The sequence below is a fragment of the Equus quagga genome, chromosome 2, assembly GCF_021613505.1.
Source record: "Equus quagga isolate Etosha38 chromosome 2, UCLA_HA_Equagga_1.0, whole genome shotgun sequence".
Taxonomy (NCBI): domain Eukaryota; kingdom Metazoa; phylum Chordata; class Mammalia; order Perissodactyla; family Equidae; genus Equus; species Equus quagga.
Window position 1 is genome coordinate 181,435,704 of NC_060268.1, and position 20,117 is coordinate 181,455,820.

The window sequence follows — 20,117 nt, forward strand, 5'->3', positions numbered from 1 at the left end:
TTATTAACAAAAACAAAAAACAGAAAGGCATCCCCACCTGGATGTTTAAAAATTCTACTATTGACTCTCAGGTGAAAGAGGAAATACAATCTGAAAGTACAGAATTTTAAAAAAATAATTACAAAAAAAAACACTGCATATCAGAATCTATGGAATGCATTTAAAGCAGTAATCAGAGAACAACTCATTATACTAACACTTTTACAAATAAAAATGAAAGAATAAAATTAATAAATTAATAAATGTCAGTGCACGAAAACAAGAAAAAGAACAAGAGTAATCCAAAAGAAAACATGAGGAAGGAAATAGGGATGGAAAAGCTGATTTATGAGGGAGAGGTTTTTCTGTTGAAAACCAGTGGATCTAACTAATAAATCAAAATCCTGGGTTGTTTTGAGGGGGAAATTAACCAAATAGAGAAACCACCAGCTAACTTGATCAAGAGAAAAGCAAGACAGCACAAACTTAGAGAGTAAGAAATGGCACGGGGGAAATAACCAATGAAATGGAAGAAATTTTAAAAATCCTAAGAGACTACTTTGCAGACCTCTGTGCAAATGAATTTGAAAAGGAAGATGAAATGGATAACTTCCTAAGGAAATTCAGATGACCAAAACTGACCCTATTAGAGTTGCAAATCTTAGGCAGATGAATTCCATAGGAGACCCAGAGAGGATTCTTAAACAAGGACCCCCCAAGAAGCACCAGGACAGATGGCTTCACAGGTGAATTGTACTGAACCTACCAGACAGTCCCAATGCTCTACACAAATTATCCCAGAGCCCCGAGAACTACAGAAAATATCCCAACTCCTTTTACAGAGCAAAATATAACACTGATAAACCAGATAAAGACAACAAAGAAAGAAAACTACAGATCAGTACCACTCATGAATATCAATGCAAAAATATTAAATTAAATACTAAACAGGATCCAACACCACAATAAGAAAACTACATACCACGACCAAGTAGGATTTTTTCCAGAAATGAAAGATGGATTCAGTATCAGGATATCCACCAAGGTCATTTACCATATTAATAAACCAAAGGAAAAGATAATAGGATCTTCATAGAAACTGAAAAAGATTTTCACAAAATTTAAAACCCCATTTATAAAAATTAAAGAAAACAGGAATTGAGGGTTATACTCTTAACATTATAAAATACACATACTTTAATCCTAAAGCCAGTGTCTTATTCAATGGGGAAGGACTAGTAGCATTTCCACTAGGATCAGGAACAAGGCAAAGATGCCCACTGTCCATTTCTGTTCACCCACTGTTCTAGAGGTTTTCTGTTACCTAACATTATTACAAAATAGAAAGGAATGAGAGGCATAAGAATGGGTGAAGAAGTCAAACTATCTATTTGCAGATGACATCATAAAGTATATCCGGAAACCTCCAAAGAATCAATGACAAAACTCAATAAAAGAAGCCGTTGAATGGCAGGATACAAAATTAACATAGAAAAATCAACAGCTTTCCAATATAAAACAGTAAGTAGTTAGAGAAAACTCCATTTAAAATAATGACAACAAAGATTAAATGTTTTAGAATAAATTTTTTTTTTTTAAGATTGGCACCTGAGCCAACATCTGTTGCCAATCTTTTTTTTTTCTCCTTCTTTTCCTTCTCCTCAAAGTCCCCCAGTACACAGCTATGTATTCTAGTTGTAGGTCCTTCTGGTTGTGCTATGTGGGATGCCACCTCAGCGTGGCCTGATGAGCAGTATCATGTCTGCGTTGAGGATCTGACCCAGCGAAACTCTGCGCCACTGAAACAGAGCGCACAAACTCAACCACTCAGCCATGGGGCCAGCCTCTAGAATAAATTTAATAAGAATTGAACAAAACCTATACGAGGAGAATTTAATACATTCTTGAAAGACATAAAAGTAGATATGAACAAATGAAAAGGCATTCCCTAATCTTGGATAGGATAACTCAACATTATAGGATGACGGTTCTAATTTATAAACTCAACATAATCACAGTAAAAATACCAATAAACTATTGCATAGACTTATACAAGTTGATTCTCAAGGTTACATGGAAAAACAAACACGCAAGAATAGCCAGGAAAACCACAACTACTGGACATTAAAACATACCATAAAGACTCTATAACTAAACTGAGTGGTCCTGGTGATAAGCAGACAAATAGGCCAGTGGGATAGAATAAAAACTCCAGGAATAAATCTGAATGTATATGGAAATGTGGCATCTCCAGCCACTGGGAGAAAGACGGACTTTTCAACATATGGTGCTAGGACTAGTGGGAAGCCATTTGGAAAACGGTAAAACTAGATCTGTATCTCACACCACAGACAAAAATGAACCTCAAATGAATTAGTGATCTAACTGTAAAACACTGAAACTATGCCTTCCTAGAAGCAAACATGGGTGAATGCTCCTGAACCTTGGTGTAGAGAAAGACCCTCCAACTCTGACTCAAATCCAGAGGCAATAAAACAAAAACTGAAAAATTTAACTACACAGAAATAAAGAATATCTGCAGGGCAAAACAAAACAAAGCCTACACAAAGTCAAAAGATAATTTACAGGGCCAGCCCCAGCGGCCTAGTGGCTAAGTTCAATGTGCTCTGCTTTGGCAGCCCGGGTTTGCAAGTTCAGATCCTGGACATGGACCTACACCACTCATCAGCCATGCTGTGTCGGTGACCCATATACAAAGTGGAGGAAGACTGGCACAGATGTTAGCCCAGGGCTAATCTTCCTCAAGCACAAAAAAAGGAAGACTGGCAACAGAAGTTAGCTCATGGCCAATCTTCCTCAGGAAAAAAAAAAAGATAACTAACAAATTGGAGAAAAATATTTGCAACATATCCCACAGAAAAAGGGCTAACAACCTTAATAAATGAAACTCTCATACAAATTGAAGAACAAATGACCAGAAACCCAAAAGACAAATAGGAAAAAAGACATGAACAATTGATGACAAAAAGTTATAAAAATGGCCCCAAACATATGAAAAAATGTTCAAACCCACTCATATTTAAAGTGCAAATTAAGGTAATATCAGGACACCGTTTGTCATCTATCAGACCAGCAAAAATTTTAAAGCGTGATGCTGACTCTGTTGGTGAGGCCTGAGAAACAGACATCTCCTACATTGCTGGTGGGAATGCAAATTCTGCAGGGAAATTTGGTGGTACCTAACAAAGTTACATACACACTTTTCAGCCCAGAAATTACACCTCCAGGAATCCACCCTACAGGTATACCTACAACGTGAAAAAAAAATGCACAAGGTTACTCACTGCAGCATTGGTTAAACTGCAAAATATTGGAAACAACCCAAATGCCCATCTGTAGGACAGTGGCTGGATAAAGACGGAGCATCCAGGCAACGCAGCACTATGCAGCTGTGATGGGAAGGAGGAAGAGCTCTGTGGCTGCTGTGCTGTGACTTCCAGGATGTACTGTTAAGTAAAAAACAAAGTGCAAAAGAACATCAATAGTATGCTATCCTTATTCTGCCGCCTGTTGCAGTAATCACATTAGCCACCTTCACGACTTTTGCAAATAGCCTTCTATGTCTTCACTTAAGTCAGATCAAAGTATTGAGGAAGATAAGGCCAAGGACCTGGATCTCTGGTTATTCAGGATCTGCTCAGTCTCTGTACTGTAAAAAGAGGTGTGGTGTGTTAAAATTGGTTTAATGACAACTTTCAATATTCTGGGCTAAAGGGAAAAAGTGGAAATATTAAATATGCCCCATGTCATTTTATACTGTTTCAACTCTCCCCCCTGCCCCAAGTAACATCATAGTTGGTGAACAGCAATAATATCATTTCCCTTGACATCAGACCTACCAAAAAGGAAAGCACAGGGACACGGATGGATAACTAAGAACTGGAACCTATACTTTCTGGGTAGAATCTGAAACACTCTGGAACTACATTCTAAACCATCTCTGTGTGGGGCAAGTAACACTCGGCACATTACGGTTGGCAGACTTGTGTCTTCCATGGTGACGAGCTGACATTCTTCGAGGGGCTCAGGTGGTGGGGTCCCCACAACCTGCAGCAGGCGAAAGGGGGAGCTATGCTGATACCTTGGTGGTCGGTGAGGGCTGGGCTCCTCAGGGAATGTGGGGATCACCTGCCTGGTGGCCCTCGCCCAGCTGAGTGGATGAAATTATTTGTACTTTCTGTTATTTACTGTGGCTTATGGAGAGCTAACTGCATCTGACACTGACTTGTAAACTTACTTGGCAAATAGTCCAGTTATCACGGCTTGGCCTGGACCAAAGGAGAATGAGGGCTGCAGAGGCCTTTAACTCTGAGATGCTTGTGTTACATGATTCACTCTCTCATACTCCCTTCTAGAGAGGCTCTGTCAGCCTTCATAAAGGCAGGTGAAGATTTACTGCCCAAATAAGAAGGCACTTGCACTACATAAACAAAATTAAAATCCTGAGTATATGCAAAGACCCCACTACTTAACAATAACTGAACATCAATCGAACAGCAGCCTCGCCAGAGAACAGCTGAAACAGGAACGTGGTTGAGCAAGAAAGAGCATTTGATAAGATGCATAAATTAAAATGTAAAATATGTATGTGTTGCCTTGACAATGGAACAGAGTTGGTGCAGGTCTTGGAAAGACAAGTGCCCTCCAGTGAGGAGGCGCGATGACACCTTTGCTGCCATGGACTGCTTCCTTCATTGGAAGTGATGGGGCTCCAGGGGGCTTGATGAGTGAGGCGCAGGGGAGGGAGGGGGTGTTCAAGACGTCACAGTTGGGCAGAAATGAAATTCAAAGCCTCGGTTTCCTTGCTGACGAGAGTGAGCCCTCCAGTTTCATGACACGCCTGGGAACACGGCAGCGAGCAAGTGAAGGGGGAGTACGCACATGCACAGGAAGCACAGGCCGGGCCGGCTCTGCTGTCGGCCGAACTGGGGCACGCAGCCACCTCTGGAAACCCATTTTTCCACTCTCTGTGCTCAAGAAGAACGTGGATAATAAAGGAAAAAGACACCAGCTTCTTTGAACTCTTCGAAAGAAAAGCATGTGTAAGAAAACAGCGCATTCTTAAAAATTAAACACCTTGAATTAAGCACATACGATCTTTGCTAATTGAGTTAAGTATATATACTGTAAATTAGAATACCAGTGTAAAGCATTAGAACTCAGGAATGCAATTAATGGTACCTCTCTCTCCCTCCACACGGGCACACACAATAATCTAATCTCTCATTTTGAAGGTATTTTGAGAACTTTTATTGAGTAATGGCCTTTATCCTAAAGATCATTTGTATTATAAATGTGTAACGCTGGTTAACTGAATCCTAGTTAGCAGAAACAGTGTGCTGAGTGAGAGTTTTTAATTTAGTTTAGTTTTAATTCTACCATAGATGAGAAAATTTACTCTTGCTGGAGTAGCTGATACGGACACCCATCAGCCCTGAACACAGAACCATTAATGCTGGATGGAGCGAAATTAATAAGGCGCCACAGACTGCCATTTAGAAAGAAAGCATGGTTTCCATCAAGTGAAGATTCCTCCTCGATGACATTTGCATTTGGAAAACAACCTTGCGCTCCTGGAGGTCTGCTTTCCACGGCCCAGTGAAATCTGGCCCAGCGTCAACCACAGAGCAGACCACACGTCAGGGTTTGCGTCCTCACCGCCCAGGCTCTCAGGGCACAGGAGGACTTTAACCAAACGGATCGTAACATCTCGATGCTGTGCTTGATTCAGCGCTGGCCACTTAGAAGACTCCTTGACTCACTGTGCACGAGCATTCAGTCCACTTGTGACCAAGTCCAGCTTGGTAAAGAGAACACCGTTTCTGAGAGACAAGCAAGGAAGGCAGGGCTCAGAGGAAGAGTGCCAACCCACTTCTATGAGAGCCAGTTACCTCGAGGAAGCCATCAGAGAAGACCCAAGAAAACCACTCTTACTTCTAGTTAAAATAAAAACCACAAAGGCACACAGCAGACATACTGAGGATTAATTTTAGGCTTCGAGATTTACCAAGTGCACTGTAAACCTACATTATCCTCCCTGAAAACCAAGGACTTTAAGGAGGGCAGGCATGCAGATTTACTTACAAGAAGTGAAAGGTAATAAATGGCCCTTGTAATTATAAAAACGACAGTTTAGAGTGTTCCCACCTTTATTTCATTTGATTCTCACAATAATCCTGTGACACAGGAAGGGCAGGAAATTTATTTCTTTTTGCAGTTGAGAAAAGAACCTTATTAACAAACTTGCATGAAGTCCGGTGATCTGAAACGACCGAGCTGGGTCTTCATGTACTCTCAGTCTAACTGGGGAGACGAGACTGAAAAACACAGCTAAAGCAGCACCAAAAACTAAACAATGTATGAAAAAGATTTCAGAATATAATGTAATATAAACTTAACATAAATCTACAGTAATCAAGACAGTTTGATACTGACATAGGAAATAACATATAGGTAAATGAACAGAACTGAGAATCCAGAAATAAACCCTTCTATTTATGTTCAATTCACTTTTGACAGGGTGCCAAGATAATTCAATGGAGAAAGAATGGTCTTTACAGGAAATGGTGCTGGCACAATTCAATAACCACGTGCAAAGAAGGAACTTAGGCCCTACCACACACCATACACAAAAATTAACTCAGAATGGATGAGACCTAAATATAAGAGCTAAATGCAAAACATTTTTAGAGAACATAGGAGAAAATCTCTGTGCTTCACAGTTAGGCAAAGACTTCTTAGATACAACACTGGCAGCATGATCTATGAAAGAAACAAATTGATAAATCAGATTTCATCAATATTCAAAACTTTTGGCCTTCAAAAGATACCATTAAGAAAGTGAAAAGACAAGCCACGTTCTTGGAGAAAATGTTTACACATCATATATGATAGAGGACTCGTACCTAGAATACAGAAACAAGGCTTTCAACTCAACAAGGAAACACATAAGTTTTTAAATGGGCAAAGGATTTGAATAGTAATTTCTCCAACTAAAGATACAAAAGGCCAATAAGTTCATGAAAAGATGTTCAACATCATTAGTCATTAGAAAAATGCAAATCAAAACCACAACTGGATACCACTTCTCACCTACTAGAACGAGTATAACAAAAAAGGCAGACCATAACAAGTATGAGCAAGAACGCGGAGAAACTGGAACCCTTGTTCATTGCTACTGGGAATTTAAATGGTGCGGCTGCTTTGGAAACAGCTGGTCATTCCTCAAAATGTTAAGCACAGAGGTACCACGTGACCCAGCAATTCCACAACTAGGAATCTGCCCAAGAGAAAGCAAGACAAATGTCTGTGCAAAAACTTGTACATGAATGTCCACAGCAGCATTACCCACAAAATTCTAAAAACGCAAACAACCCAAATGTGCACCGACTGATACAGAGATAAACAAGAGTCGTATAGCCATACAATTTAAGTGTAGCAACAAAAAAGAATAAAATACTGATACATGCTTCGACATGGATGGACCTCAAAAACATTAATATGCTAAGTGAAAGAAGCCAGTCACAAAGACCACATATTGTATGATTCCATTTATATGAAGTGTCCAGAATGAGCAAACCGATAGAGACAGAAAGTAGATTGGTGGTGGCTTAGGGCTGGAGGAGAAGGATGGGGAGTACCTGCTGATGAGTACCAGGGTTTTTTGGGGGTGATGAAAATGTTCTGGAATTAGATTAGGGTGATAGTCACACAACTCTGTAAGTATTCTAAAAACGACTGATCTGTGCATTTTAAGAGTGAAGTTTATGGCATGTAAATTATACATAAAGCCATTTTTTTAAATGGGCCAAAGATTTGAACAGACAGTTCACCAAAAAAGATATGAATGATCAATAAGCATATGAAAAGACATTCAATATCATTAGTCACCAGGGAAGTGCAAATTAAAACTGCTCTAAGATACCTAACTTCATATCTACTAGAATGACTATAATTAAAGACACAGACAATATGAGGATGTAGACAAACTGGAACCCTTACGGGTTGCTGGTGGGGATGCAAAACGGTGCTGCCACTTTGGAGAACAGTTTGGCCGTTTCTTAGAAAGTTAAACATAAACTTACCAGAGGAACCCGGAATTCCAGTCCTGGATGTCTATCTAAGAGAAATTAAAACATATGTTCACACAATGATCTGTAGGTGAATTTTCAGCACTATTCATAACAGCCAAAAGAGAAAATAGCCCTAATGACTATCAACTGATGAATGAACCAACAATTGTGGTATATTCATACAATGAGTATTATTTAGTAATAAAAAGGAACAAGCTACTGATACATGCTTCATCTTGAATGATCTCAAAAACATTATGCTAAGCGAAAGAAGCCAGCAGCAAAACCACACATTGTGTGATTCCACTAGAAGAAATGTCCAGAAAAAGCAAAACTAGAGACAGAAAGTAGATTAGCAATTGCCTGGAGGTAGGGTAGGAATGGGAGTGACTATAAATGGACACAAGAGATCTTTCTGAGATGATGGAAATGTTTTAAGACTGCGTGGTGATGGTTGCACAACCATTAAATTTACAAAAAAATCACTTCATTGTACACTTGGGAAAAAAAGCCTAAACAACGTGGTCTTAATGATAAGCGCAAGAGAGAAATCTAAGAAGACGGAAGCCACAGTCATGGCCATGAAGGGTAATGATGGGGCACACTGCTCAGGTTTTACCAGTTGAATTATAATTTCCTCTAAATAAAGGATACTTTGAAAATACCAACAATTTTATGTCTTAGTGTAAACCTCCCTTCATTTCTTTTCAGTTAAATACACACACAGCTCACATGTTAGTCAACCAAAAAGTACCTGCTGGTCCGTGCCTCATTCGGTCTGAGCACCTCGTAATTAAAGAGGCAGATGCCAAGGCATGGTCCCTCCAGTGTCTCTGCTGAGCACAAGAGACACCTGAAAGAGCCCCCAACCATGGAAAACTACCTCCTAACTTACTCTAACCTTATCTTGACTTTTCTGTGTCATATACAAAGAAGTCTGCCAAAAACTAGCAATGATTCAGGCTATATGCATCTGGCAGAGGAAACACCTGTATTAGAGCTATAACCAAAAATGAATTATTATTGATAAATTTCCTTTCTCTAGATGGGAGGATGGCTGAATAGTTAAACTTAGTACAACAGACAATGAAAGTAGCTCCACAGACTATTTCTAAAATAAAAAAATGAGCGAAAGAATTAAATAAGTAGTTTCTTGAGGAGTGGGCTACAATTATTTAGAATGAACAGTGACCAAAGAAAGGCAAAATAAAAGGGTTTTGTCAGGGGTCCACACCATCAGCTAGTATTCATTAGGTTCTCACAGTGGGGATCTCACTCAGCAGACGAGCAGTAACATCTCCACCCTACGGGGTGAAACAAGCAAATTTAACTCGGAATTTTCTCACTTCCTGAGTTAGACCCCATAGGGTTACTTAAATGGAGTAAAGTCATCAATACGTTTAAGCGGTGTTGCTGACAAGGACTACTAGCTTTACTGGATAATCTTCCAAGTGTTAGCAAAGGTAGGTCCGAAAGTTATCCACAGAGCAGAGTGGATATAAAATATCCTCAGCTCTCTAACATGGGGGCAGCTGTTCATAAGACCAAGAACTGGTGAAAACGGCAGACTGGAACTTTACAATTTACTCACAGCGAAGTTTCCACAGTTGCACGAAAATCATTCCAGACTGCAACTCAAAATTATCTGGCTTTTTGAAAAGCTCGAGCTTGCTCATCATGACTGAAGGCCTGACCTGTGTGTGAGTGTAAAGGAAAGGGAAAACATGTCCGTCTATAGCATGTGCACCAGGCTGCTGTCCGACCGGCAAAAGAACCCACAGCCCGGCCAAACCAAGTCACACGAATGGCTGACAAACTACACTCCGCGCAGAAAACATTCACTGTTAGAGGTTTTTGTCAGCAGTGATGCTGCTGCAGTGCACAAGCCACATGAACTTAAAAATACTCTAAATCGAAACAGGGCAGAAAACAATTACAAGTAACATTCTCGAACTTGCCAAGGAGTCCCTCAAACTTAACTTTATTGAGTGTGTGTGTGTGTGTGTGTGTGTATGTGTGCTTCAACTTCTGTTTAAACTTTGAATCAATAATCCAACCAGCTTGTTGGGCCAAGATGGAGCAACAGGGAACAGATTCACCCTCCCGCACGAAACCACCAAAAATGGACAAAATAAATGAAACAATGGATTCCAAGACACTGACCAACAAGTAACAAAGAACAGTGACCCCTGAGACAAGGGACAAAGAAGGTGAGCCCTACATCTGCCTTACCTCACTGCCTAGAGTTTCCAGGCTACAGCACAGGGAAGGGAAACCGAGGCAGAGCCTGGTGGACTCCCTGAGTTGAGAGCAAAATGCTGAGTGTGGGGAGGCTCAGAGGACAGAGCACTAGCGAGAAGACAGCAGCACAGAGAGAGAAACACAAAGATCTGCACTATTCAGCTGAGTGCTGATCAGCAGATGAATGTGAGGGAATTACCCATGGGCAGGGAAGGAAGCACCTGAAAGAACTAGAAACAGCAGTGCCTGGTGCTCAGACAGGGCTGGGAATACTGCCTGACCCTACCAGCAAAATGGGAACTTCATGAAGCCAACAAAGGAAACAAGATGAAATCATAAAAAAAGACCCCAATAAACCAAAAAAGAGATAAAGCAGAAAAAGTAAATAAAGATTAGATAAGACAAATAGAACACAAATAGCAAGAAAATAGATTTTAATCTGTGTCAATAGTTACATTAAATGTAAATAGACTAAGTACTCCAATGAAAAGGCAGAGATTGTCAGATTGAAATAAAAAAAGAAAAACCCAAGACTCAATTATAGGCTGCCTATAAGAAACTCATTTTAAATACAAAGATATAAATAGATTAAAAGTGAAAGGATGCAAAAAGATATACAATGCTAACATTAATCAAAAGAAAGCTTGAGTTGCTCTATTAAATATCAAAGTAGATTAATATCAGACAAAATAGATTATACCAGGGATATAAAAGGTGACTTCATAATGATAAAGGAGTCAATTCGTCAAAAGGACATACAATTCAAAAACACATTTGTACCTAATAAAAGAGCTTCAAAATACATGAAGCAAAAACTAATAGAACTGGAAGGAGAAAAGACAAATATAGAATTACAGAGGTTTCAATACCTTCTCACAAAAATTGATAGAACATGAAGAAAACTGCCAAGGATGCAGAAGATTTAAACCAAACTATCAACCAACTTGGCTTAAATGACATTTAGAGAACACTTCACAACAACAGCAGAATACACATTTCCCAAGACTGACCATATTTTGGGTCATAAAAGAAGTCTCATATGTAAAACAGTATCAAGGTTGTTCAAAAAATTAAAAATAGGACTATCACTTAATCCAGCAATCCCACTTCTGGATATTTATCCAAAAAAACTGAGATGAGGATCCCAAAGAGATATTGACACTCCCACGTTCAGAGCAGCACTATTCACAACAGCCAAGATGTAGAAACAACCTACATGTCCACCAACAGATTGATGGATAAGGAAAATGTGGTATACACACACAATGGAATACCATTCAGCCTTAAAAAAGAAGGAAATTTTGCAACATGTGACAACATGGGTAGATACTGAGAACGTTAGGCTAAGTGAAATACGCCAGACACAGAAATACAAGTGCCACGTGATTCTGCTTACACGAGGTGTCTAAAATTGTCAAACTCATAAGATCAGAGACTGGAATGCTAGTTAACAGGGGCTGTGGGGGGGAAACGCAGAGTTATTAATCAACAGGCACAAAATTTCAATTAAGTAAGATGAATAAGCCCTAGAGATCTGCCGTACAACACTGTACCTATAGACAACATTAGTATATTATTGTATACTTAAAATTAGTTAACAGGATAGATATCATATTATGTGTTCTTACCATAATAAAATAAAAATATTAAATTTTAGAAAAAGAAAAAAGAAGGTTAAGTAAACTGAAAAGAACTCAAGTCATATAAAATACGTTCTCTGACCAAAGTGGGACTAAATTAATTTGAAAGCAATAACAGAAATATCTCTAGAAGACCCCCAAATATTTGGAAACTAAATAACACACTTCTAAATAAGAAATGCATCAAAGAAAAAATCAAACGGAAAATTACAAAGGAGTCTGAACCAAAAAAAAATGAAAACAGGGGCCAGCCCCATGGCATAGTGATTGAGTCTGGTGTGCTCTGCTTCGGTGGCCCAGGTTCAGACAGACACGACTCATCAGCCATGCTGTGGCAGCAACCCATGTATAAAGTGGAGGAGGACTGGCATGGACGTTAGCTCAGGGATAATCTTCCTCAAGAAAAAAAGAAAGAAAGAAAGAAAACAAAACATAATCAAAATTTGCACTGAAGAACTCAGGGGGAATGTATAGCACTAAATGCCTACATCAGAAACGAAAGGTCTCCACCCAATGACTTTAGCTTCCACCTTAAGTAACTAGAAACAAAAGAACAACTGAACTCAACATAAGTAGAAAGAAATAATAAAGATGAGTGAAAATTAATGACACAGTAAATAGAAAAGCAATAGAGAAAAATCAATGAAACTTAGAAATATATCCCATGTTCACTGATCAGAGACTTAATATTGTAGATGGTAGTATTCCTCAAACAAATCTATAGACTCAACCCAATCCTTATCAGAATTCCAGTGGACTTCTTTGCTTTTTTGATGAAATTGATGAGCTGATCCAAGAATTCATATGGAAATTCAACAGACCTGGAATGGCCGAAACAACGTCGAAAAAGAACAAAGCTGGAGGACTCACACTTTCAGGTTTCAAAACTTACTACAAAGCTACAGTAATCAAGACAGTGTGGTACTGAGGACAGACACACAGATCAATGGAACAGGACTGAGAATCCAGAAAAAATCCTCACATTTACAGAGGACTGATTTTCAACAAAGATGCCAAGGCAATTAAACGGGGAGAGAGCACAGTCTTTTCAACAAATGGTGTCTGGACAACTTAATATCTACACACAAAAGAATGAAGGTGGAACCTTACCCTGCATCATACACAAAAACTAACTCAAAATGGAACATAGATCTAAATGTGAGAGCTATGAAAGGCCAACAGGTACATGAAAAGACGCTCATCACCAGGGAAATGCAAATTAAAACCACACTGAGATATCACCTCACACGTGTTAAAATGGCCATCATCAAAAAGAAACAAGTGTTGGCAAGGATGTGGAGAAAAGGGAATCCTTGTGCACTGTTGATGAAGTTGTAAATTGGTGCAGCCACTATGGAAAACAGTACGAAGGATCCTCAAAAGATTAAAAATAGAACTACCATATAATCTAGCAATTCCACTTCCAGGAATATATTCAAAGGAAACCAAAACACTAAGTGGAAAAGATACCTGCACCCTATGTTCATAGCAGCATGATTTACAACAGCCAAGATATGGAAACGACCTAAGCGTCCATCCATGAATGAATAAAAAAGTTGTGGCATATATATACAATGGAATATTATCTAGCCATAAAAAATGAGGAAATCCTACCATTTGCAACAACATGGATGGACCTTGAAGGCATTATGCTAAGTGAAATAAGTCAGACAGAGAAAGACTAATACTGTATAATCTCACACATACGTAGAATCTAAAAAACAAAACAAAACACCAAACTCACAGAAAGAGATCAGACTTGTGGTTACCAGAGGCGGAGAGGGAGGGGGATGGGAGGAAAGTGGTCAAAAGGTACAAACCTGCAGTGATAGGATAAATAAGTACTAGGGACGCAATGTGCCCCATGACGACTACAGCCAACACCGCTGTATGACATATAGGAAAGTTGTTAAGAGAATAAATCCTAAGAGTTCTTATCACAAGGAGAAAATTTTTTTCCTTTTTTCTTTTCTTTTTATTGTATCTATACAAGAAGATGAATATTAGCTGAACCTACTGTGGTAATCATTTCTCAGTAATTTCACAGATTTCATGTAAATCAAACCATTAAAACCACTATACCTTAAAATTATACAGTGATGTATGTCAATTATTTTTCAACAAACTGGAAAAAAAAATAAATGCGAGAGCTAAAACCATGATTTTTAGAAGAAAACAAGGGTACAGAGTGGGAGAAAAAATCTGCAAATCAACTATCTGATAAGAGACTTGTATTCAGAATATATAAACAACTATTACAACTCAACAAAGGAAAGACAAATAACCCAATTAAAAAATGGGCAAAGGATCTGATAGACATTTCTCCAAAGAAGATATACAAATGGCCAAGAAGCACATGAAAAGACATTCAACATTACTAGTTATCAGAAAAACGCAAAACCAGAGATAACACTTCACATCTACTTAGGATACCTATAATTAAAATACATATAAGTGTCGGTGAGGATATGGAGAAACCGGAACCCTTGTACACTGCTGGTGGGAATGTGCATAGTGCAGCCACTTTGAAAATCATCTACCAGTTCTTCAAATGGCTAAAGACAGTTATTACATGACCCAGAAATTCCACAACTACATAAATACCCAAGAGAAATGAAGACATATGTCCATGCAAAAACTTGTATATGAGTATTCATAAACGTATTATTCATAATAGCCAAAAAGCCAAACTATACATTTTATATATGTGCAGTCTGTTATACCCCAATAATGGTATAAAAAACAAAAATTGGGGGCGGCCTGGTGGCATAACGGTTAATTCTGTGTGTTCCACTTGAGTGGACTGGGGTACTCGGGTTCAGATACCAGGTGTGGACCTACAGACCACTCACCAAGCCGTGCTGTGGCGGTGTCCCACACACAAAGTAGAGGAAGACTGGCACAGATGTTAGTCCAGCAACAGTCTTCCTCAAGCAAAAAGACTGGCAACAGATGTGAGCTCAGAGCCAATCTTCCTCACCCAAATTAAAAAAAAAAATGATAAGCAAAAAAGCCTGGAACAGGCAATGAATTAATACATCCTCCTATTTTATTTCTAAAGGACAGTGACAAAGAATGGAAAGAAATTACAACAGAGGAAATGGCTGCTTATCCCTAGGAATCAAAAGCTGAAGAAAGGGATCTTGGCCCAACTCAGATGTTTTGAGCCCAGGTGTCTCAGGTGTCGCTCCATCCAGAGACCTTGCCTTTACAGAGCTCTTCCGGAAGGAGAGTCTTCGCGGATATGAAAGGCTGAGTGGACACAAATCTTCAGTGTTCTGGGCACTCTTCTTCTGAAACATCTGGTGTGGTGAGTGTGTGGTGGGCAGGGGGACTGCAAAGAACCGGGCACTGGAGGCCCCCAAGTCATAGGGTCACTCCAACTGAAGACTTCACTTCACTTTTCTTATTCCAGAGCCTGGAACTGTGCTTGCTATACAACAGGTGCTCAAAAAATGTCTGCCCAACGGAAAGGAGAAACAAGACTGACACTTAACTGCTACGCATGTTACCATGTTAGCTAACCCTACAAATGAGCTCACAGGATTACATGGGAGGAGACGGCCTCGGGCTCCGTGGGAGAATCACTTGCAAAGCTCTTACAGAGGTGAGTCCCAGGAGATGCAGTTCCTAAAACCCCACTGCGGGGTATAATTCACAGGGTGTAAGCCGCTAGGCAGTCAGCGGAGGTAGGAAACAGCCAAATTCCGGCAGGTGTGTGTGTGTGAGAAAGAGAAGAGAAAACGTGGGACAAGAACTTGGATGCTTTATTGAACTCCAGCTGGATTATTAAATCAAAGACTAGGACACGATATAACATAAAGAAGAATTTGATCAAGTTAGGAGGCCATACACACCACGGCAATAACACCCAACTCATCCTTCTCTGGTAACAGTCAGGAAGCGTTGCAACCTCAAGCTGGGCATGTAATTTCAGCAATTCCAATCTGAAAGATCCTTCAAAGTTTCTTCATCAAGCCTCTCCGGTTCTCTCTGATCAATAATGACCTCTGGCTCCCCACCTGACAGCCCATGGCATCTCACCCTTCATTTTATGGCCGATTTAGGACTTCGTTGTGAAGCCTTCTGTTTCAGTTCCACAAGCCCCGCAGGGGAGCTGTGTAGCTCCAGGCTCTGGAGGCAGAGAGCGGGGCTTAAGACTTAGTTCCATCACTTCCTAGCTGTGTATCCTTATGCCAGTTGACTAACCTCTCTGACCCCAGTTTCCTCATGAGTATAACAGCTTGTTATGAAATCCAGATAATCCACGTGGCAACCACTCAATGACTAGCAGTATCTGCCACATCTCTGCGAAACATCTCAAAGACGTAAAACTTAGTATGGCCTAATCGGAACTCTTCGTCTTCTCCTGCAGTTTCACGCCAATCTTCTCTCAACAGCAGCACCACTACCTGCCCAGGTGCTTGTCACAACTCTGGGAGGCATCCTGGACCCCTCTCCCGACCTTACCTTCCACATGCCCTCCACCAATAAGCCTGTCAGTTCTTCTTCCAAAACATATAGCCAAGTGTCTGCTTTCACCACTGCACCATTCCCTCTGTCGCCTCTCATCATCGATACACTCCTCCCTGCCTTCATTCTGACCTCCTGTTGGTTCACGAACTGGCCCCCGGACAGAGGGCAAGGAGAGACTGAAGAAAGAGGCAGCCCACTCAGCCCAGATGGGTAGGTGGCAGATTTAATAAGCAAGGGAACTTACATCCAAGGCTTGTCTTGGGTGGCTACAAATCGACTTACCATTTTTTGACTTTACAAGGATGTGAAAGAGATAGGGACTCATGTAGAAACTGTATTTCTAATTTTGAATTCTGATCTTTTCCTGGGCTAGTGATATGAGGTCTGACACTCTCTCGTGAAGCTGGGCAGCAGCAGAGAGCCAGGGCTCCACTGGCCACATGATCAGGAGGGTAAACAGCCAATGTGCTTATAACCACTCTGCACCCACACGACCGTGCTACTTTTCACTTTCAGTACAGTATTCAACAAATTACATGAGATATTCAACACTCCATTATAACATGGGCTTTGTGTTGGATGATTTTCCTAACTGTAGGCTAATGTAAGAATTCTGAGCATGTTCTGAGCAGGGCTAGGCTAAGCTGTGATGTTTGGTAGGTCAGGTGTATTAAAGGCATTTTCGACTTATGATATTTTCAACTTAGCATGGGGTTATCGGGACATAACCCCATCGTAAGTCAAGGAAGATCTGTTTATAGAGGCCTAAATTGGCTTCAGTCACGTAATCAGTCCAGACGGTCTGAACACCACCTTACTCTTTCAAGCCTATGTCCTTGAAACCAGCTCCTAGTTTGGGAACAGCAGGCAGAACACACATTCCAAGGACAGAGGAGGGGGTGAGGAGTCTCTGATCGCCTAGGTCCAGCTCAAGGATCAACAAGATGTCACATCCTCTTGATGACCTCCTCCAACATCACTATCCCTTTCATTTTCCAAAGAGCTGCCAGAGTAAGATCTTAGAATGTCAGTAGGATCATGTCACTTTACTATTTAGTCCCCCTCCCCCAAAATGTGCACACTAGTAATGAACCAGCATTTACCTCGTAGAAGAGGACAATACCCAGGAGGTACCAGAGCCACAAGACAGAAGGGATCCGGGACCCCGGAATGTCCTTGATCTGGGTACCACCAGCCCCATACCTACATTTAGGATCCTGCATTCTGGATTGCTCACCTCCACACTGTTATGTGTGGGAGAATCAAACTTTCACCTCGTTGGAGCCAATGTGGTTTGAAGTTTCGCTGTTACAGAAGTTTAACCTATGCCCTAGTAATATGGTACCTGGAAGTGGGGTGCTGCTGTGACAGAACATAAGTGACACTGTCTCCGTGGTCAGGCAGTGGGTGGTGAGGAAACAGATGTTGCAGGGAAGAAAGCTAGTCACTCCTTATGGTGTGCAAAACACTTGAGAAAGACGATGCCTGCATTAACTTGGAAGACAGATCCTGCGCTTATCGAGCCTGTAGGTCTAGAAGAAGCAGACAGAAAAAATTCAGATGCTGGGTATGTTGGCTGCTCATTGCTGCTCTTAGCAAGGAACCACGAAATAACCGAGATCGAGCGAAACCAGCAATTCGCAAGGAGAGGTGGACGATAACAGTGCTGCTCAGAGGCTCTGCCTTCCAGCTCCAATCTCACAGGACTTCTTCCAGTTCGCTAAAAGGCTAAGCGCTTTCCTACCTCCTATACATGCTGTTTTCCCTTCTAGTCTCACACAGACCTGTTACCCACCCACCCCGATCTTGATTAGGGCCCCCATCACCAACCACCTCCCCTTACCCTGTTCTCTCCCGTCAAAGCACTCAACCGAGACCCGACTCGTGTGTCTGCTCACCTGGCACCCCTACCACACCCAGCCCGGCATCTGCACGTGGAGGCGTGACTCAGGGACGCCGCGGGACACCACCCGACGTAGACCCCGAATCCACCAGGTCTGGCACGGAGCCCCGCGCACGAGTGAGGGACCTGGCTGTGCAGTCCCTGGAGCGCCCGGGTCCCCCATCTCTGCGCAGGCGCGAACGCAGGGACGCCGGAGGGGCGATGTCACGGCACCGCCCACCCCGGGCCCCGCCCCTACAAGTGCATGCGGGCGGCTCCCACCAGGCCTCCTCCCTGACCAGGCCGCCTGGAGCCGCCTGGAGCCTCGGCCCACTGGGGGCCCCCCAGCGGTGCCGCCTTCCCGTTCCCAACGCCGAGGCCCCGGGGGCTCACCGGGTCCCCCGGAACCTGCAGCTCCTCCGGCCTCCGCCGTCGCCACCGGCCCGGCGCCTGGGTATCCATTGCGGCCCCAAACCCGAGTCCGACCGGCCTCCCATCACCGCCTGAGGCCGGGGCCCTGCCCACGCCGCGCGTCCACGCCCTCTTCCCCCACGTGTCCCCGGGGGGCCAATGAGAGACGGGGGCGGGGCGTCAATACAGCCGCAGGCAGGAGTAGCGGAGAAGAGAGTCTTCTGGGCATTCGGGGATGTCTGGCCAGGTCATTATTTCGCAAAGAGGGCTGGCGTGTTGCTCCTCTGATCACCGAATTGGCCGTGGGGCTTCGAGAACCTACTCTTCTAGGGTCCCGCCACGCTTCAACTACCGACCTCCGATCGGCTGCAGGAGCGCCCGCCTCCTCTCTCTTGTCATTGGTCGCTGAGCCCAGGCTGCAGCCGACTTCCTGCGGCTGGTTGGCTGATAGATGGCGCAGCGGGCCAATCAGTATGGGCGAGCCTGTGGGGGGGTCTCTGGGAGTTGTAGTCCTGGGGAGTTGGCCTCGCTTCCGGGCGGGAGGGGAGCCCGGTACATCTGCGGGGAGGCATGGTCTCTAGCCGGTTCTTCCCCGGTGCGTGGTGACAGGCTGGAGCGGTGAGCTGCCGGAGCACTCAGCTGTGCGGAAGGGGAAACCGAGGCCTCTCGCCCGCGCCGTTGCGGGGGTGGTTCTGGCTCGGCGCCCCCAAAACAACTGGTGTCGCCCCCAGCCCAGCGCTGAGCCGGGGACCGGGAGTCGGTCTGGGCTGGAGCGTGCTCGGGCTCTGCTCGCCCCGCACCGCGCGCCCCGCCCTACGCGGAGCTCCGGTCCTACCTGCTCTGGTGCGCCCGCCCCGGGACCCTTTCTGACTAATTAAAATCGATCCAAGCCCGCCCTTTGCCGGTGATTGCTCGCGGTGGGCGGGTGACCTGGTCTTGGCCAGTGAGAAGTAAAGGAAGTCTCTTGAGCACAGGGCTCTGGGGAAGATTTTCTTTCCTGTTAAAAGGGGATTGATGGGCGGCGACTGTCTTCTTCCCTACTGTTGTTTCCAGTGTAAGCTTCCTGGAGCTGCTGCAGCCTCCTTGTCACCGTGAGGGCAGCTGGTGGGAAACCTAGTGGAAAGTAGCACCTAGGCCCGAACAAATGAGCTTCTGAACCCACCTACAGCTAACTGCCCACCGGTCTCCAGACTCCTTGTCGTGTCTCTGTTATTTGAGTCACTGTGAGTTTCCCGTTCTGCTGCAGTTGAAGGCATCCTTTGTTAAAAGGCCCTCTCCTGAAGCATTATAGTGAAATGCATGACACCCTACTTAGTTGGGCTACTTGCTGGGTGATCTTCAGCACATTAAGTAGCTAGTCTACTTCTGTGTTCTCATTTATAAAAGATAATGATG

At 42.7% G+C, this 20,117-nt stretch overlaps 1 protein-coding gene across 3 annotated transcripts in view; it reads right to left on the reverse strand.

Annotated features, from left to right (window-relative positions):
- The window catches only part of C2H10orf143 (chromosome 2 C10orf143 homolog), a 37,058-nt gene extending 18,234 nt beyond the window's left edge, over nt 1-18,824 (reverse strand). For all 3 annotated transcript variants that reach the window (XM_046654986.1, XM_046654987.1, XM_046654988.1), the window contains exon 1: nt 18,705-18,824. In XM_046654986.1, coding sequence (XP_046510942.1) covers nt 18,705-18,773 — 69 coding nt within the window. In that variant the 5' untranslated portion in view covers nt 18,774-18,824. The remainder of the gene's footprint in view (nt 1-18,704) is intronic.
- Nucleotides 18,825-20,117: the final 1,293 nt, after the last annotated feature.